At 42.9% G+C, this 21,408-nt stretch overlaps 1 protein-coding gene across 1 annotated transcript in view; it reads left to right on the top strand.

Moving 5' to 3' along the window:
• Positions 1-1,138: 1,138 nt before the first annotated feature.
• The window catches only part of cpap (centrosome assembly and centriole elongation protein), a gene marked incomplete at both ends in the record, with an annotated part of 36,693 nt that continues 16,423 nt past the window's right edge, over positions 1,139-21,408 (top strand). The window contains 17 exons of the mRNA XM_080753470.1: positions 1,139-1,537; positions 3,394-3,517; positions 3,856-4,072; positions 4,892-4,997; positions 5,424-6,176; positions 7,284-8,166; positions 9,237-9,366; positions 10,166-10,331; positions 10,600-10,731; positions 11,142-11,282; positions 11,443-11,536; positions 12,926-13,068; positions 13,178-13,267; positions 13,549-13,689; positions 14,489-14,573; positions 14,776-14,896; positions 18,642-18,838. Of these exons, the coding sequence (XP_080609596.1) occupies positions 1,139-1,537; positions 3,394-3,517; positions 3,856-4,072; positions 4,892-4,997; positions 5,424-6,176; positions 7,284-8,166; positions 9,237-9,366; positions 10,166-10,331; positions 10,600-10,731; positions 11,142-11,282; positions 11,443-11,536; positions 12,926-13,068; positions 13,178-13,267; positions 13,549-13,689; positions 14,489-14,573; positions 14,776-14,896; positions 18,642-18,838 (3,922 nt within the window). The remainder of the gene's footprint in view (positions 1,538-3,393; positions 3,518-3,855; positions 4,073-4,891; positions 4,998-5,423; positions 6,177-7,283; positions 8,167-9,236; positions 9,367-10,165; positions 10,332-10,599; positions 10,732-11,141; positions 11,283-11,442; positions 11,537-12,925; positions 13,069-13,177; positions 13,268-13,548; positions 13,690-14,488; positions 14,574-14,775; positions 14,897-18,641; positions 18,839-21,408) is intronic.

Raw genomic sequence — 21,408 nt, 5'->3', positions numbered from 1 at the left:
CCAACTTGTTGTCAATAATGTCATTAGCTGTGTTCCGCTAGCAGGAGGATTTAAATCTTACACTGACCAATCACATGTAAGCAGTAAACGTTTCCGGGTTAGAATGATCAGAATAAAGGTTCGACTCCAAATTAAACTACAAAATTACTACAAAACTACAAAACTACTCTTTTTTTTTTAATACTTTTTTTTTAAATTAAGTTGACAATGACAAGCGTTGACAAGACAAACACATATTCTCAGGATGTATTTATTGTGAAATACCAATGAAGTTGACTCCGGAAATTATATAATAATTATTAAACACATTTTTATTTTAAGACCAATTACGATTTACGTTTCGCGTCAGGTACAGTTAAATACATGATTTTGCAAAAAAAGCAAACAAATTCAGATAAGAGAATCTTGCGAATAGATTGTCGAAACAACATTACCCAGCATGCAATGCTTTGAGTTGTCGAAACAACACTACCCAGCATGCAATGCTTTGAGTTGTCGAAACAACATTACCCAGCATGCACTACTTCGGCTTCCGCGTCTCGCGGGCTTTGTTTTGCTATGGCGGTAGGCTTCGAATCTCCTCCTCGGTGTCTTTCTTTAAACTTTATTTCCATGTTTATACAAATAAATTAATTTCTGGTGCTACATTACGGGTAACTACCGCATGTTTTATCACAGTTTGGTATTGTTGCAACTTTCACACACTTGTCATTGTCGGTAATTTGTTGCTAAAACTGTGTGTTTCACAAACAGTTTGCATTCACTTGATAAACAGCTTCTGTACTTCATACTGCAGTGCACTCTGACTAGGGGATATGACGACATCGCATCATATATGTATTTAACCAGCGATCCACCCTTGTGTTATCTTCATGGGACAAACATGCCTAAAACGTTTGCTGTTGCTAGAGCAACAAACACTCCTTTTAAACTGCCACATCCTATCCCTTCCTTTGCATTGGTGTGATGAGCTTAACAAAACCAAAACCATTGATGGCTAGTTCCAGATAAACAAACTCTATAAATGCTCTGAAAGTTTTGACTGGAGAGACGGTGGTTGACTTCTTAACCTGTCACTAATAATCTGTTTGTTTCTAATCCTGGGATTAGGCAGCCGGCTGTTGAGTCCTCCTACGTGATGTCATCTCCAGGTGGGCTGCAGTACACGCAGTCGGACTTCCTCGCCCGCTGGATGCCAAGCAGCTCCCGTGCCGGGGTGATCCTCAACCCCTCGCCGGTCTTGGCTGAGTCTCTGCGGCACAGCGTGGCGTGGAGGTCCCCGCCGCCCCGGGGCCCCAACCTGATGGGCCCCGACGACTCCTTCGCCTCTGACTTTGCCCCGCTGCCTGTCTCCCCCAGCGGAAGCTGCTGTGCCAGTGTGGATGCTGCTGTGCCGGCGGCAGAGCCGGTTCCACCCACCCAACCAGAAAGGACTGTGTTTAAGAGCCTGCATCCTATCCAGCCCCCGCAACATGGGTTTGGAGAGGTGCTGGCAAACCAAGCGGAGGAGCTACCCCTGAGGATGAAGCTGGAACAGGTAAGGACAGCTGTTCTTACACTTTTTTTCAGTCTGAGAACTAATATTGAGTTAAAAACAACCAGGGCATGACACTAAGGCTTGTCCTGTTGTCCAGGACAACTAATAAATTAATCTTTATGGACAAGTTCATTAAAATGTACTTGTCCGTTGGACAAGTGGCTCTTGGTTTCGCTTTTTCTGTGACGCTCCTAGCAGCTTTATGCAGACTATGCCCTGCCGATACTTTGGTGTGGAGGGGGCCAAGGGGGGTCTTATTTATTTTTCGAATAAAAAAGAAATGGCAAATTTTTATCCGGACTAGTGACTGTTGTGCCTGAACAAGTGAATGGGAAATGTTTATGTACTTGTCCAATGGACAAGGGCCTGTCCATTGGTCCATTGTTGTTCAAACCCTGGCCTGAACAACAACTCTTAACAATCACTCACTTGATTTTGTTCTTACTATTACTTTTGTACTACTGGACTACTTAAAGTAATTTGCACTTGAAAATAGTGTGTAATTTTACATTGTCTAAACATTGTCTAGCCGCAAATTGCATTTGCAACACTAGATTTTCTTTTTTTAAATCTGTTGAATCTATGGTTACAATACCTCCCATAGGCAGCCAATGCATCAAAACAGTTTTTTGCTATCTGATTGTATTAAACAACGTCAAACTCACCAATATTGGGGCTCTATGGAAAGCTTGGAGTATCCTTTTTCTATCTGCAAAGTGTTTGTTTCATAAAAACCCAGCGTAGGCATATTATGAGTTATATCTGTGTTGCAATTTGCGGCTAAACATTGTCTAGGTTTCTAAAGATTCTGTTTTGGGGGAGAGATGGGGAATGACATGTGGCATAGGTCGCCTGGATTGGGAATCGAACCGGCAACGCCAGCAGGCATCATAGCCTAGTATGTGGTATGCGCCTGGACCACCAGGCCAGCGGGTGCCCTGTCAAGGTTTCTAGGTTACGTTAGATATATATGCTGTTGGCTAGTAAACAAATACTGTAAGAAGATTATGATGCGTTCTAGGAAATGTCCATCGCACAAGAACACTGGGGCTGAGCCAAACTCATCACAAGACACAAAGTAGAGTTTCACTGGCTGCTTGTGTCTGATTCATTTGAATCATACAGATCAATCTCAGAAAATTAGAATATTTTGTAAAAAAGCATTACAGACGCCATAGCACCCCAAATCATAACCGACTTCGTAAACTTCCCACTGGAATTCAAGCAACTCTGACTTCACAAGGTTGACATTTCTCTAATATAAATCCTTGTTTTGAGTGGTCTTGTGTAATACAGTAATATTTAGATACATGGACTGGACTTTTGATATTCATGAGAGCTGTATGCCATGAAAATTCAAGATTTTAACAAAAAAAGGTTTGGAATAATTCACTGAATGTGCAATGTATCTAGAATGTATCTAGAATATATGAAAGTTTCAAGAAATATATGAATGTTTCAAGAATATTTACTTTTACAAAATATTCAAAATGTCTGAGAGACAAGGTCCAAGTCTGTGGACCGCAGGGTCCGTGACAGAGTAGGTCTATCATGATTCATGGAGGAGGCCTGAGAGGTATTGTGGAGCCAGGGCGTTTTGACACTTGTTGGTGAGAAGGAGGTGTTAAAAAGTATAAAAAATAATTTTGGTGTCCGAAAGATCGTCTGATGGTGTGTGTGTGTGTGTGTGTGTGTGTGTGTGTGTGTGTGTGTGTGTGTGTGTGTGTGTGTGTGTGTGTGTGTGTGTGTGTGTGTGTGTGTGTGTGTGTGTGTGTGTGTGTGTGTGTGTGTGTGTGTGTGTGTGTGTGTGTGTGTGTGTGTGTGTGTGTGTGCGCGTGTGCGTGTGCGCGCTGAAGTTGCGTCGGTGGCAGCAACACATGCAGGAACAGCTCAAAGCCCATCAGCTTGAGGAGCTTCTCCGCCTGCAGGAAGAGCAGCAGAGGCTGCTGGGAATCAATGGGTCTCAGCACTGTGGAACTGGTAAATGGCATCACATCAGGGCACGCCTAACCATGAGATGATTACAAAAATCGTAATCAATTAATCGATAATTCTCATCAAAAAATCAAGACACATTTTGTTGTATGCAAAAAATTGCTGCTCTACAAACTCATAACGCGTATCATGAGCCATTATGAGATTGTCGATCGGATCTGCTATTTCGGCTATTGTATTAAAAAAATAATAATAATAATGAAGATGTTGTTATAATTACTTTATTATAAAATGAATACACTCTTTCGATTAACTGTTGCACCCATAAATAATATCCATATTAAATGTCAATGTGTGTTGAATGGCGATCTTCCACATTGCAGATATTTCAGAGCTGTCGGGAGCAGAAGGGGAAGAGAGCACCTTTCAAGCTGGCTCTCCCTGCGGAGAAGCTCCGTTCAGCTCCGCAGAAGATGACCAAGAACAGAGCTTTAATGCTAGTAGTCATTACGAGGACTATGACTCAACACTAGTATCCCATAATGGCATGTCTGTGACTGAAGACCACCGCAGAGATCAAGAGAAACACTCACATGACAGGTACATGTATTCTCCATTTAAAGTATTGAATAGAAGGATACTTGAAGGAAATTTGAAATGACTGTGCATGTAATTTTTAGATTAATTTTCATCTGGGTTTGTGGGTTTTTATTTTGTTGACAAAGTAGATCTATGTTTTTGTTCATGTGTTTACCGCTGTTCTGCACACTGCCTGTGTTTCCTGAGTGTTTGTTTGTTCCCGTGTGTGTGTGTGTGTGTGTGTGCGTGTGTGTGTGTGTGTGTGCATGCATGCAAGCCATGCGTAATATACCCGCATGTTTGCATATTATGAACATACCTTCGTGTGTGTGTGTGTTAGGGCATTCACGAATTGTGATTTTTAGTATTCTAATTATTCTACCTCAAAGTATTCGAATAGTCGAATATTCGACAGGACTGGCCAATTGTCAAAATATTAAGTCAGCAAGAGGCAAACATTGTGAACAATATTTATCTGTGGAACCGAGTCACATTAAATATAATACCTACAATTCCAAGTGCTTGTCAGTTCAAATATGTTTATTTTGGGGGTCATAGCCTAAAAAGGTTTGAGAAGCCCTGGTATAGAGCATTAACAAATGTCATCCACCAGGGACTTTACAACTCATTCTTATGACTTAGCCAAGCTTTATAAACTATATATTTTTTTAAAGAGAAAAAAAAAAGTGAATATTCGTGAACAACGTCGAATAGTGACTTTGATATTCGAATATTCGACTAGTTGGTGAATGCCCTAGTGCATGCATGCAAGCCATGCGTAATATACCCGCATGTTTGCATATTATGAACATACCTTTGTGTGTGTGTGTGTGTTTCCAGGCCCATCAAGCCAGGCATTGGAGGTCAGACCCAGACGTTTGACGAGCTGTTAGAGCAACAGCTGAGATTGGAAGAACAGAGGCTGAAGTCTTCGCAGCAGCAACAGGTTACTCATAATCAGAACATGTTTTGTGTGTGTGAATATGAGTGATGATTTGTCTGTTAGACTTATGTGTATAAACCTTTCAGACCACGTAAGAATTGTTACAAAGATGATAATTCAACGGTTGTTGGAGTATTTGACACTGTACTTTTTTCACTATGAACTCTTACTGTTTTCATTTAGTCATTTTGCCAATAATTCTATGCATGCTTTTATAACCCAATTGTACAATGCAGTAATTCGAATGTAGAATACAGTCTTTAGCTTTTTGTGCGCTTTCACATTCATTTGTGTATTTAAAAGGATCCCGATAACATTGGTTGTATATTTCTGTAAATAAATGATCATAAATTCCTAAAAGGAATTGGCAAATTAACAGATTTCTTTTAATATCCATCTTGTGTATTATTCATTGTGTGATTCCCACAGAGCCAAAATGTAGCAGAGGCTGCAAGATTTCCTCCTAAGAGAGCCTTTCTGAGGCGAGGCGAAGGCCTTTCCAGATTCACTAAAAACAACCGCAAAGGTTCCTTACCCAACAACAACAGGGAGATGATGACCGAGCCCAATCCGCAGCTCCGGGACAGAGTAATCACTCGCAGAAAGTCGGAGCCTGCAATGACCCAGAAAGCCACCAGCACTGGCAGAACCAACGGCGGAGCCCAACGACTTCCTGTCCAGCGCAAAACAGCTGTACTCAACAAGGAAAACCGTCCCAGAGGTCCCTGCTCGCCGCCTCAGGACGTCGGAACCCACAGCAAACCGGTGGTGCCACGAGCCACCAAGGTTCTGGGCAGCCACCAGAGACAGAACACAGATGGAACAGGTCATTCAGCTCTGGCCACGAGAAAACCCGGGACTCACGACGGGTACCCTCCGAACGCCGTCACCAAGGAAGTGGTGGTTGTCGCAGCGACAGCTGGAGGCAGCAGCAAATGCCAAAATCGTGTCGGCACCAGAGAGGACACGCACGGTTCCAGACAGAGGCGAACAGAGTCGGAAGAGGTCCAAGGGGAAGATGGGGGAGTGCCTGAACGTTCCTTTGAGCTGGCGCTACAAGAGAAGCTGCAGCGTTGGGATTCTGCCCGGCAGATGGAGAGCATGGAGCTGGGAGAGTTTGAGCTGCTGGAGGAGGCTGCTGACGAGCTCTCCTTCTCCTCCAACTCCTCTTTCGTCATGAAGGTAGGGCTGTCACAATTATTACATAATAATCGTCTAATCGCAATTATTTGAGGTAGTAGCAATTATTTTTCATAATCGTCATAATCATTTCCATGTTGAGAAATGTTAATATACTGTAGTTTCAAACACTTTCAGAAAGTATTGGAAATAGCAGATCTACAAGCTCACAACGCGTCACATCGCGGCACGTTGTGAGCTTGTAGATCGGCTATTTCCACTGAATTTTATTTTTGAAGTCTAAAGTTGTCAAATATGTCAGTAAATTCTTTGTATATTTAAGTTATGTGTCATAATTACCAGGTGCAACTTAAAAGCCTAAAAGCCAAACAGAAATGTAATTGTCAACGACGAATACACAATTAAATTGTTAATCGCAATTATTTGAGTGACAATTAATCGTCATGTAAAATGTCATAATCGTGACAGCCCTACATGAAGGTGACTCCTCTTTTCACCTGCTAAACTAGTAATCTTTTGCTTTATGAGAGTGTGAGAGAGTACAGTATGTAGCTCGATGCGAGCTGGATTTGAACGCAGCCACCAGGGGAAAGTAGTTCTGGTATACTGTACATGTTATCTGTGGTGTAGTCTCTATTCCACAATCTCCGAATGCTACATAGAGTCTGGAACGGCAGCTCCCGAACGGCGAGTATCGGAAGTAGCCACTGCTGCACAAAACTGTAGTCCCCTGGTAGTCCCATTGGAAACATAACAGAAGCACACTCGCACAGACAGAGTCATTCGAGCGGCATATTCTTGTAATGGATGTATAGTTTAAGAAAACATTTGAAAACATTGTGGAAGTAACACCAACAACACCAGAGAAAGACGATCTGTCACATCCGCTCTATCTCGCACTCATCGTATCTATTTCCGTGCCCCAGACTGTATGCCGGGAGCATTTGCAAATCGCGGAGGCAACAGTCTGGCCACGCGAGGCTATCTGTGTTGTAATCCTTTGAAAACTAAATGCAATCTGTGTTCCCTGGTACAATGTGGACTTTTAACCATTTCTCAAAAACAATTAGTTTTTTCCTAATTGTGTTTTCTGACCGTAAGATACCGGCTGAATGTTACAAACTCTCCTTTGCTCTCTTCTACTCTTAGATTCTTCATATGGACCAGCAACACCGGCAGCTCCTGGCCGCCAAGGGGCTCCACCAGCGTCGCCTCTCGTCCACACCCATCAAATCCCCCAGGCCTTCCCCTCCTAAGGCACTGCAAAGGTGTAATAGTCTTGATAGCATTGGTAGCATTGGTGGAGGTGGTACCTGTAAGAGCAACGCCTCAGGCGTGCTGGTTCCCAAGTTGAGGGATTCGCAGAAGAACAAAATTGACGCAGACAACTGTGATGAAGAGGATGACGGAACGGACAGCAAGCACGGAACAGGAACATCCGACGCCTCTTTCTGCAACGGCTCAGAGTTCGGGGACCAGGAAATGGCAGCGCAGCCAGCACCACCGCCTACATTTCCCAGCAACCAAATCTGTTTCCACCAGGCGCCCCTGGCCAACCTGCCATACGACAAGCGGTCGTACCAGGACCACAACAGCAGCCTTGTGGGGTTTTCAGACGCGGCGGAAGGCGAGTATGGAGAGACTGACAGCATCGTCAGCAACCCTGACGACTCCACGCTGGTGGAGGACAAAGACCACCAGCAGGACAGGCTGGTGTTCGATGACGACGACACGTGGCATGACGTCGATGAGGCCGTCGGTGGCCTGTCGAATGACAGTAGAGGGCCCAGCCCCGTTTCCAAGCCGGCGGCCAATGGGAGCTCTCCTCCGGAGAGGGCTCTGACGAGGAAGGTGGCGATGAACAAAGGGGCGGGGCTAGATAAGGGCGTACAGGAGCAGGATTGTGTTCCTCCTCCCACCTCCCAGCTCATGACCAGGTTGTTCCCCTCGCTGAAGCCCAAAGCCCAGACTGCAGCTCCCCACCCTCAACCCGCAGCTGCTACGGAGGTCGGAAGGGCTGAAGACGCACCGGGTGAGACAAACAGGGTTAGGCCAAAATCTACTGCACTGCATACACCTTACCTTCCCCACGTACACCCTAGTGTCTCTGGGCATGTCATAATAGGTGAATGTTCTGCAAAAATAAGTGAGCGTTTTTATGAAGGGGGGAAAAAAAAGCCTATATTAGAAGCTCACATCGCATTGCTATTTTCAGCAGTCAATGGTTACCAGTACTTTTCCAAAAAAAAGGGAAGCATTTGCGTACAGTTAAGATCTTAACATACCCGGGGCGAATTTGCAATGCAATGTAAGCTTCCACACCGGCATCGAATTACCACAGAGCGAAAATGCGGCTCTTATTTTTTCACTCTGGTGTCAAATTTTGGGGACATTCGCAGGCGAACTGCTCTCTCTCCCAGTATCGAAGCAAGCTATCTCTACCCAATTTAAAGAGAGAGAGAGAATGGTCGAGAGACCATCACTTTGCATTGAGAGGGATTTGGGGGAACAGCTGTTTCTGTGTGAGGCAGACTGCCTGTTGCCGCCAGTGGTGGAAAAAGTACTCTCATGTTTTACTTAAGTAAAAGTAGGGTTTATAACTACGGTAGTAACCACAGTTTTAAAATAAATACGTTGAGTAAAAATACACTATTTGGATCCGAGATGTAGTGGAGTAGAAGTAAAAGTAGAAATTGGACATAATCAAGTTAAGTACAAATACCTACATCAAGTACAGTACTTGGTTACTTCACTGAACTGGCTGCTGCTGGGGAACCCTTCTGGTGGTGGCCTCTCTGCTGTGATGTGATGGGTTGTTTGATGCCAGCCCGAAACAATTTGCACCACAGATAGGCCTAACCTTATTCAATTTGACAAATGTTATACGCATACGCTAATTCGCTGGTGTGTAATGATGATACAGTTTGTGTGCAGCATACATTCCCAGGGTGGAAAATACCTTCATTCTAAATTATTTACGCCACTATTTATTTCATGCTCTACTTCACAAGTTCATTCATCTAGCCACTACTGTAGTAGTTTGTCATGTGGTGTAGTCCTCCATACATTTTCTAATTTGTGCGTGCGTGCGCTTGTGTCCAGGCAAGCAGGTTCAGTCCAGACTGAGGGAGCGGCTGGTGGAGCTGGAGTTGGAGATTGAGCGCTTTAAGAAGGAGAACGCTGCCCTCACCAGACTCAGACAGGACAATGAGAAGCAACAAGAAAACCTCAGGTACAAACGATCTTTCCCCCTGTACACCGCTGCCTGTTATCCAGAGTTATAACCAAAATAGAATGTCCTTTACACACATTGTATACCACAGTGTATGATCTGTAATGATGTTTCTTTTTTTCTTTTCATTTTTTTCAAAATATTATCCATTTTGATTATTGTCACCCGTATCGTGACACTTCTTATGCATCTTGTAGGTTTTCAAAAAATATTCTCACAGTTTGGGGTTGGGCATATATTCTTTTGCCCTGCTTTTGATAAAGGCACTATACAAATACAGACCATTAACATAATCAGTTTTCTCACAGCCAATTTCAGTTCACGTTCAGAATGAGCTGTACTGTCTTGTTCGGTCACAGATCCTTGAAAATGGATGTGATGTATACAATATTGAGGAGGAGCCTGATTTCATGAAACGCTATGCTCCCCTCTGAGCAAGTCTGAAAATAGTTAAATGTTCTGGTGGCTATAGTATGTGGATATACATATTGGTTACTTACTTTTTCCTCTTTTTTTTTCCATTGTTTTCTTGACAACAGATGCTAAGTATGTTATTTACTATAATATAGCCTGTTGTTTAGACAGATGCGAGATTTGATGTTTACCTGAAATCCTAGTGCCTATGAAACACTGTAGTACTTACGTGACCATCTTACCCTATTTTTGACCCGGGTTCATGCCATTTATTCCGTTCTCGCACTTGTAAGTCACGCTGGATAAGGGCGCTTGCTAAAGGAGCCAAGTCAGATGTACAATACATACTGTACGGTTTGTGTGTGTGTGTGTGCTCCCTGTGCAGGAAGGAACGTGCAGAGTTCGAACTTTCGAAGGCGGAGGAGATGTCCAGGTTTGAGGAGCACAAGAAGGAGGAGAGCAGGAAGCTGCAGAAGGAGCGCCGGGTGTTCGAGAGACACGCCACCACGGTGAGGGCCATGCCAGACAAGAAGGAGAGAGAGGAGATCCAGGTGAGGCAGAAACACACTCACACATACCTTTGAACCTCTTTCAACACAAAAAATAACAATGGAAACCGGGGGTAGATAGCGCCCTGTAGCGGCAGTGACGTACAGTGGTCTATATTTTCAGAAATTACTCAATTAGCAGTAGGTCATCTGTTTTAACTATATGTCATACGACGAGGTATATAGGGTTTAAGTGATTAATATTCCAATGATTTACCTTAGTATATGTCTGCATACTCCACAACACTGATTGAAAACGATCCCTCCCCAGGCCTTAAAACAGCAGCTGAGCTCCGTGCAGGAGGAGTTGAGGAGACAGGAAAGCCGCTGGTCCTCCACACAGAGCCGCCTGCGGAAGCAGATCGACTCCCTCAGCTCTGAGAACATGGCCCTGAGAGAGGAGGTACTGAACTCTTCTGTCTTTCACCGTTGTCTCACTGTATTTTGAACAATGCTACTACAGACCTGTCCAACACACTTTGTGTAGTAGGTGGCACGCATTTTGACATCGGAGTGCACCGTAGCAATTTGTCACTCAAGTACGCACAAATCTGGTGCCGCTTTGTGAGTTGGACCAGTTATCATTGTGCAGTGCTCAAGTCTATGCAGGTGTCTTCCTGACGGAAAGAAAACCAGATCTCTGTTTATTTCGGTAATTGTAATGAGAGGAGCAAAACATGCTCCTTAGGGGGGAAAGAATTTTAGGGCACGTGCCGCAAAAAATCATAGACGGCTATAGAGGGAGTGAACTGCCTACTTTTATTTAGCTTTTGTTTCAGAACTTTTATTTAATAATTTCCCCTTATCACAAAGGTCCGTACACTGGAGAAACTCCGCCTCAGTGCCTGGAAGAAGAGCCAGTCTGAAGGAGAGAGGGACAAAGACAAGAGGGAAATCCCCAGAATGTTTGAGAACAGCAGTGTGCCTGCTGCAACTAAAGGGGTGAAATTTGCAGTAAGTGTGCTTGCTAAGTTGTACCTCACGAGACGTGAAATAAGTTCTCAACGCACAGACCTGTGGAAATGATTTGCCATAAACGGACCTTTTTAAGGAACTGTGGTTACTAATTCAGATCTTACTACCCCTCTCTCCTTTCCTTTCCTTCTGTGTCCAGAGCCCACTTGACACAAGAGGCAGCAGCCCTCCACAGAGCAGTTCCACAGCGGCCACTAGAGGACACCCAAGAGAGCCCAGTTTAGCTCCTACAGGTTCTGAACTTTAATTATGTTCTATTCATAACTTTAATTATGTTCTATTCATAACTTTAATTCATAACTTTAATTATGTTCTATTCATAACTTTAATTATGTTCTATTCATAACTTTAATTATGTTCTATTCCAGGGGTCTTCAACGTTTTCAGGCCAAGGACCCCTTAGTTGAGAGAGAGATGAAGCAGGGACCCCCACAACCTGTTCATAGATTCCATATAGTTTCATTGTTTGACAGCATAATCATCAGTGTATTTTGGATTCATGTCAATGTGTGTTTTCAGATATTTAACCACTTGAACGGGGTGAAATCAAAAACATGTTTTTCACACCTTTAGAGCATATCTGTAGTGATAATATGGCCATACCTAACACTAGATGCCAAAAAAATAGAAAATAAACTATTTTTGTGTATATTTATATCGAAGGTCCCTACTAAATAGGCCATTCTTAATTACTTCCTGTGAACAGAAATTCAAAAAGTGATGACATATAGAGTTTTTGAATATAAATGAACCTTTGATTACATCACCTGTTTGTTTCCCATTGCTGGCTCCCATTACTCCCATTACTCAGATTTTAAATCCCATCGCCTGAAGGGCTGGTCCCCTCGGATTGGTTCAGAAACACACAGGCTTCCTTTTCAAACTGAAACTTCAAAATACAATACCCAAAATAGTAATTTCATTGGGTCTTTAATAAACTTGACCTTTCACTCTGTACTTAGTCTGCTCTTTTTCCCCTTTACACCAAAGCTCTTTGCCAAAAATAGCCGATCTACAAGCTCAGCTTGTAGATCTGCTATTTTTGGCTAAAGTTCTCAGAATATGGACGCTAGGGTTCAAGTGGTTAATATAAAAAAGGAGAAAAAAGGTTTCTATCACTCAAAGATTTGGAGGACCCCCTGTAGTAACTCTGGGGGACCCCCTGTTGAAGACCCCTGTTCTATTCATATAGCACAGGTGCACTGCACAGCTTTTACGAGGTACTTCATAAGAAGTCGCTGAACGTCCTGAAATCTCTTACCCTTTGAAATATTGTCGGCCTCTTTGCACTGATCCTTAAAGGAGCCATAGTCAACTTTTTCTTGAAAAACGGATGCTAAAATAAAAATAATGTTTTGAAAATATTTTATAAAAAAATAAGCTTTATATTTACGCTTTTTGTGGGCATTTTTGAATTGAAACACATATATGAAGCTTATTTTTTTATAAAATATTTTCGAAACATTTTTATTTTAGCATCCGTTTTTCAAGAAAAAGTTGACTATAGCTCCTTTAAGTTTGTCAATATGACTATGCATGCAGCAATGGTGTTGTGAAAGTGTTGTTCCTCTGGATTCCCCGACTGAATCTCCTCTAGCTCACTATGGTGTGATTCCTAACAGGTATGAAGAGCAGCCTGAGGAAGTCTTCAGCCCCTGCATGTCTTCCCTCAGACCTCGGTCGTATCATAGAGCAGAGGTCTGCATCCACGACTAGAACCCAGGACAAAACACACAGCCAGGAACCCAGAAACGACACGTCCCCTGTAAGAACCACACACGCACACAAAGCCTGAATCACAGTTTAACATAATCATGTGGGTGCTGGTCACCATCTTGGTTTCAAATCTGGCCCTGTGTTGTTCCATTTCACAGAGAAGAGTCTGTGTGCAAAGTGAAGAACAACCAACGGTGTGCAGCGAACCAGAGTCTGGCCAGGAACTTATCACACACTCTGATGGAAAGGTGAGGAGGTGGAAAGAATACACACCAGTGGGGACTGTCTTTTAATCATACAGTGTATATATTATATATACAGTATATACTTTGTTGTCCCCCAGGGATCTATGCTGGGTCGGCTCCTTTTTACCTCAACAACAACAAATCACTTTGTCAAAAGTAGCTTCACATAACAGATTGTGAACTTGTAAATCTGTTATTTTGTTTCCCAAATGTTCACTCCAGATGTCTTTCTTGTAGAAAAGAACGTGTTTGAATTGAGGCTGTGTTTTTTCTTTCATCTTCAGATTGAAAAGGTCCTTCCATGTGGTGGGCGGCTGCTCGTCTTCCCAAACGGCACCAGGAAGGAAGTGTCAGCCGACGGACAGGCAGCAAAGGTCACTTTCTTCAACGGGGACACCAAGCAGGTCATGGCCGACCAGAGAGTGGTGAGCAGATTGTTTTAAAGCACCGTTTCCCAAACAGTGGGTCGTGACCCATTTGTGGGTCACGTCACGGACCAGTTTTTATGGTTCACGACTCGAGTAAAGGCCTTTGCACACAGGGTCCGATTTTCCGCAAAGGAAAAAAAACGGACAATAAATGAACACAAAGTGTTTAGCTTATGGGTCACCAATTATTTCGAGGTAACCGGAAAGTCACCTGACACGTTGATGATTTAAACGGAAACAAAAACATCGTTCACTTTTTCTTTTTTCTTTTTTTTTCGAAAAAGGAAAAGAGTCTCATAGTGTTAGTCTTTGGGGCGAGTGGTGGAAAGCGAGGTGGACACGGAAGCGGCTGTCTTTGGAGTAGATCGTCGCGAGTGGACAGGGATTATATTCCAATTCCAGGACAGCCGTGGGCATCTTTTGAGGGCTCGCGTGAGCAAATCGTAGCAACGCTGAATATTCTATGATAGTGAAAATCTCTGAAAGCGTGGCAGGTAGGTCGATGTTAGCAGTCAATGAGTTAAAACAAACAAACACACATATCTAAGAAATTCCAAAATAAAATAATTCTAACAATTTAGAATTGGTGAAAATAGCAAGCTCGCGACGCAGCTTGAAGCGACACGTGCGCTTATAGATCAGCTATTTTCACTAGTTTGGGTCAGGGCCAACGTCTGATCTCTTTTGGGTCTCGACCTGAAAAGTTTGAGATTCTTGGGAACCACTGTTTTTAAAGTATTCACCATTGTTAATTCGTTTGATTAACTGTTGCAACACTACTCTGCTCCTCGGTCAGATCTACTACTTTGCTGAGGCTCAGACGACCCACACCACATACCCAGATGGCATGGAGATCCTACAGTTCTCCAACAACCAGACTGGTGAGCGTGAAAGAACACACAGTCTTCTCTCCCTCTTTCTCACACACCTTTTGCTTGAACTGTGTTCAAAATAGTCACATTGTTCAATGCCCAGTTCTCCAGTTCAGTAACAAAATAATTCCCAGATGGTGACGTCATCATAAAAAGGACCAATTCTCCGGTTGACATTTTCTGTTTACAAATCAGTATATTTTCCTTCCAGAGAAGCATTTCCCAGACGGTCATAAGGAGATCACCTTCCCAGACCAGACTGTGAAGACCCTGTACCCTGATGGCAGGGAGGAGAGTGTTCTGACGGATGGAACAGTCATACAAGTCAACCCGTAAGTCAGGAGAACACTGGAACACGGCTTGACTTGACTACATAAATCTGGGAAAGCATCTGTCGTTTTAGATTTTTTTTTTTACATCTTTAATTTTATACTTTGGATATTCAAAAATAGCAGATATACAAGCTCATAGCGTGTCACTTTGTGCCATGCTATGAGCTTGTAGATCGTGTGTGTGTGTGTGTGTGTGTGTGTGTGTGTGTGTGTGTGTGTGTGTGTGTGTGTGTGTGTGTGTGTGTGTGTGTGTGTGTGTGTGTGTGTGTGTGTGTGTGTGTGTGTGTGTGTGTGTGTGTGTGTGTGTGTGTGTGTGTGTGTGTGTGTGTGTTCATATAAATTCATATACATTTGGGAGTCCTTGACATGAAAAAGTTTGAGAACCACTGATAAAGCAACATAGTTTTTAGTTTTTTTTAAAGAAAAACGGCCTTCAGTGTATCACTTTGTGCCGTTCTGTGAGCTTGCACATCTGCTATTTTTGAAGAATATTGAAAGTGTTTGAAAAGATGGGGGTCCGGGACCAAATGCATATCATGTTGGAGGTCCTCGGCTCAAAATAGGTTGAGAACAACAGATTTAGAAGGCATTTGTAGAATCAGCCTTCAGTGTATCACTTTGTGACACGGCCTCAGGTCTTAAAGGGTTAATGGGTTAAATGACTTTGCATTAACTGTTCTGCTGCCGTTGACAGTCCTCACCGTCATTGAAAGGGTTAATACCATGGCGCCGTTGACGGTGAGGACTGTGAATCTTACTGTATATACAGTAAAGATATCATTACTTACTTAATGTCGCTCCGGTCCCGCCCGCATCGGTAATGTCGGCGATTTGTTTACAACGCACGTTGGGCGTGCACGCGAAGTGAAGCTCCTCAATGTTAAGTCAATGGAGAGGCCCATAAAGAAACTTCATTTAAACAAAATAGCCATTTTGAGACATTTTGCAGCAGATCTAAATGTAAACAAGGCACAAGGCAGGGCGCAGCCATCTTCCTCTTCTTGTCCCACACTGTCATGTGACTAGATGACGTAATCGTTGCCGTCAAGTGATAATCCAAAAAAACAAAAACAACCCCCTTCCAGCCCTTCAAAATAATAGCGGCGGCCTATGGAGGAAACTGCGTGGCACCGAGGCACCAAGCAACCAAGCAACCTTCAGATTAAGAGGCACTAATTGTGTTAACAGTACAATATGACTTGGCAGGGTCAGATGGTAGACCTGTAGAGGCCTGTACTCAGTAAACAGCTCAGTGGCCTTGTGGTTAGAATGTCCGCCCTTAGTCCGGGAGGTCGGTGTTCGATCCCCGGCCGGGTCATACCAAAGACTCTGAAAAATGGGACCCAGTGCACTCAGCATCAAGGGTTGGACTGGGGGATAAGTCCCTGTGACATACTAGCGTCATGTCCAGGGGTTGTACTTGTACATCAAGCTGCCTCACGCTACAGAAACAGGAGATGGGCTCCTGCCTTATGGGCCTCATGGCTCGGCAAGGCTTACTTTACTCAGTAAACATGGTTACTTTTGAAATGTCACTACTAGGGCATTCACGAATAGTGATTTTTAGTATTCGAATTATTCGACCTCAAAGTATTCGAATAGTCGAATATTCGACAGGACTGGCCAAACTGGCAAATATTAAGTAAGCAAGAGGCGGACATTGTGAAAATAGCAGATCTACATGCTCACAACGCCTCGCAACAATATTTATCTGCGGAATCGAGTGCTTGTCAGGGTGGGGGTCCCCAGTTCATATATGTTTATTTTGGGGGTCACGGCCTAAAAAGGTTTGAGAATCCCTGGTAAAGAGCATTAACAAATTCATCCACCAGGGGCATTTACAACTCATTCTTATGACTTCCTATCTAGCCAAGCTTTATAAACTATATATTTTTGGAGCGGTGTGTGAAACACAGCAGCTCCGCTATAGGCAGAAATATGTGTCCAGTCTCACAAGTGAGAACTGTCCCGTTGAGTTTGAACAGGATCTGCGCATGTGCGCACAGCAGTTACACAACATTTCGGTACCTATAGATAGGCAGAAATGTGTGTCCAGTCTCACAAGTGAGAAGTGTCCCGTTGAGTTTGAACAGGATCTGCGCATGTGCGCACAGCAGTTACACAACATTTCGGTACCTATCGAATTGAGTTCCCCTCCGCCCTGATGCATGGAGAATGATGGGATTTTTTGTTTCGTTCAGTTCGAACAGGATCTAGGCATGCGCGCACGCGCCACGCACGCACGCACGCACGCACACACACACACACACACACACACACCACGTCGCGATAAAAACAAAGGTTAGCGGCAGCGAGAGGGAGACGGGGGGAGAGGAGGGAGAGAGAGAGAGAGAGAGAGAGAATCGTATTTCAGAGAGAGAGAGAGAGAGGGAGAGAGAGAGAGAGAGAGAGAGAGAGAGCTGCAAGCTCACAACGCCTCGCGCAAGACGCACATCGAGGTGTTGTCTGCGTGAAGATCAGCTGTTGTGTGTGTGTGTGTAGTCCGTTAATAACAACTAACAAGCATGGTATGTTGGCGTATCTCGAGTCGACCCCCTCTGCTGTCTGCGTCTGCCCGTGATAGCCGTTAGAGTGGAGGCTCACGAAGCATGCAGCCACCGTAGCGAGCCACGGGCAATCAAGAATTGACACATGTCAATATATAAAATAGGTGAAAAAAGTCAGGGACTTTGAACAGTCTATCCAAATATATCTCTGTTCCATCTATTCAGCATGCAGCCACCGTAGCGAGCCACGGGCAATCAAGAATTGACACATGTCAATATATAAATAGGTGAATATATTTATATATTTTATATATTTACCTGGAACTGCTCAAATTCACCGCTCCACTTCGAACCGAGGTTTGATTTTTTAAAGAGAAAACAATAAGTAAAAAAAAAAAAAAATATATATATATATATATATATATATATATATATTTTTTTTTACTTATTGTTTTCTCTTTAAAAAATATATTTTATATATATATATATATATATATATATATATATATATATATACACACACACACACACACACATACATATCTCTCTGAGCTCTGATTGCAATATATACTTATTTCAGATGTATGCAGCAAATCAGTGGCAGTGGTTTTGTAGTTAGTAGGCTACTTGTGAAGCAAAATCACTTTATAGATTGTGATACAATTTGTTATGACATTAGATGTGTGCAGTGTAGTTTGGGGAATAATTATGTATAATACAACTGTGTGTATTAGTACCTTACAATATCCCAGACGAGATCTAGACTCGTATCATGAGATAGATGAATAATAGTATTGATATATATCAGGGGTCTTCAACGTTTTCAGGCCAAGGACCCCTTAGTTAAGAGAGCGATGAAGCAGGGACCCCCACAACCTTATCATAGATTCAATATAGTTTCCTTGTTTGACATCACAATCATCAATTTTGGATTCATGTTAATGTGGGTTTTCAAATATTTAAGCACTTGAACCGTCAATACTTAATAAACTTGACTTCTCACTGTACTTAGTCTGCTCTTTCCCCCTCCAAAGCTCTTTGCCAAAAATAGCTGATCTACAAGCTCACAACGGGCGTTGTGAGCTTGTAGATCAGCTATTTTTGGCTAAAGTTCTCAGAATATGGATGGGAAACAAGTTTCTATCACACAAAGATTTGGAGGACCCCCTGTAGTAACTCTGAGGACCCCCTGTTGAAGACCCCTGATATATATATTTCCCATACTCTTTCCTGTCCAGTGACGGCACCAAGGAGATCCAGTTCAACACGGGGCAGAAGGAGGTCCACACAGCCCAGTACAAGAGGAGAGAGTACCCAGACGGCACGGTGAAGACCGTCTACACCGACGGCAGACAAGAGACGCGCTACCCCACCGGACGACTCCGAATCAAAGACAAAGACGGTAACGTCGTCCTGGACCAGATCGCCATGGACGGTGATTCTCAACCGTTTTAATTTCAAGGACCCCACAGCACTGGATATGCATTAGGACACTGACCCCAATTTGAAACTGTGTTTTCATTTCTGGGACCCCAAATCTATACTGTAAAATATGAGTCATTGCTAATTTAACTTAAGACATTGCACTTATGAGCTTCAGTCAGTACGACGTGTCAAACAGTGTCCTCCCTGACGCCAGTCTAAATGTCTCAAAGGTAGAGTAGAGCGACCACCTCCAACCATTGCAGATGAAGATGAGGATGTTATTGTATTAAAGGAGTAGTTCACAGTACACCCAAAATCACTTTTTTTTCCTATTGATTACTCATGCCATGGAGACTTGAGTTCAATAATATTTTTTTGTATTTGTTGCATTCCTAAGACAAAAATGTGATTATAGTAAATTTACCCCCATTGATTCCGAATGCATGGCCCTGGATGGGGACCCAAATACATGGCACTGGATGGGGAAACCGTCAGGGTACTTTATATTTATTATTAAATTATATTATTTATAATTTAATTTTTGTCTAAGGAATGTGACAAAAAACTAAAAAATATTATTGAACTCAAGTCTCCTTGGCATGAGTAATCAATAGAAAAAAAGTCATTTTGGGGGTGAAATACTCCTTTAACATCCTCTACCATACAGATTGGTTACAATTATTTATTCATTAACACAAGTTCCAGAATGGAGCTTTACCTCAGAAGTGGAGAAGTCCTTAAACCCCAGGGGTCCGTCCCTGGATCCCACATGGAGAACCAGTGGCCCAGGATGCGTTCAGGTCAGGAGAACTGGATTATGAAGTATGCAAGGAAACATCTGAACTAAGAAACAAAACCTTCGTCCAGTCATTCTTTATAATATATCACTTACAGCCATGGCAGAATCTTGATTTGAATTTTCAAATCCACTGCAAAATATTTTAAGTTATTTCAATTTTTTTTTCTAACCAGGTTGAAAATCACATCATCATGACCTTGTTCTGGTTCCCACCCCAGAGACAGTCACAGTACAATGTTGCAGCTAGGAAACAAATACCTCATACTGTATGGCAGCACAGAGTAAACGGACCTCCAGGATAATCTTAGGCTGTGTGTGTGTGTGTGCGTGTGTGTGTGTGTGTGTGTGTGTGTGTGTGCGCGCACGTGTGTGTGTGTGTGTGTGTGTGTGTGTGTGTAATTGGGCGGGGGGGGGGGGGGGGGGGGGGCTGCTTGAGTGCATTGTGTGTAGTGATTTTATCTGTAAAAACGTGTAATACATATTTATTTTCTTAGCTGATTGTACATTTTGTTTGTAAAAAATAAATTTTACATTTCTCTGCTTTTGAGGAGAGAGTGGTCTTTAATATATCACTAAGTCTGTTTTAGTGAAGTTTGCACTTGTTGCAGACAGTGTGTGCAGTCCGAATGTGTTACAACTGTTGCACGAGTGATTCTTCTGGGCAGCAGGTCCATCATGACCTGTGCTGTAGTGTACTAGCCTGGGGCCAGCCTAGATACTAATGCATCTTGCTAACTAACTGCAGTATGTACCTTGTTTTAACATGGCTGGGATGTCTAGCTCAGCTAGGCCAAAGGCTAGTAGTGTACAGCCTTGACTCTCCACTCAGGCCTGTATGGCAGAACTTCAGTCTCCATGTTGACCCTGCTATAGTGTTGGAAGTGTGGGCATGCAGCCCCACCTAGCGACGGATTGGTGTATAGCATCTTTCAGACAGCATTGCAGACAAACTAGAGGTCTATTCAAATAGGTTGAGCTGCCTGTTGAACTTGATTGTCAATCTGCCTGCCTCATCAGAAAGAGAATTGTTCAGCTTCATACATCTTAAAACCTGTTGGATGTATTTGTTTAGTGCGCGTGGCTATCATTTAAGGCTTATTTATTGGCAGGTGGTAGATCTACAGACAGACAGGAGGATGGTGTGAATCTGATGTCATTCCATTGCCAAATATTTCCCCCCAAAAAATGGGATCACAGCTACAACCTGCTAATGGTGCATATATTTAATTTGTTATTCAAAGCGACGACTGTGGGGAGTCGGGCCCAGAGAGCCTTGATTCCTCCATGGATGACAGTGAGCTGGTTTTACAGAGACAAACTCGATCTGGATGAAGTGTAAGTAAGTGGCCCCCAACCATTTATTTTAGTAGATGGTTATGGTTATGGTTCGTATAAGCCAAACATAAAAATTAAACTTGAACAGCAACACAATTAAAAAGGAGATTGATTGATTGATTGAATATTTTAATATACAGAAATGCAAAACAGCACGAGTACCGTCAAACACTTTGCATAAAAGGTTATTTACTATTCATTTCAGTATGTGAAAAACATACTGTACATCAAATGCATAGAAATTGTAATCTAAGGAAAAGTATGTATATGGTTAGTTGGTCATTTAGGCATAGAGATCCAAAATGAAAAACAACTTGCCCAACTTGTTCAATGTCTTCATACTGTTCTAAAATGGCGTCAAATCAAGAAATTGCAACTTTTAAACATTAAAAAATCATGGACTGACATGAACGTCCTGGGGTTTTTCAAGTATGTGAGACTGACTT

This window comes from Nannobrachium achirus (genome assembly GCF_963921795.1).
Source record: "Nannobrachium achirus genome assembly, chromosome: 22".
In the NCBI taxonomy this organism is placed as follows: Eukaryota; Metazoa; Chordata; class Actinopteri; order Myctophiformes; family Myctophidae; genus Nannobrachium; species Nannobrachium achirus.
The sequence above is the reverse complement of the archived record's forward strand: the minus strand, read 5'-3'. Positions and strand labels throughout refer to the sequence as shown.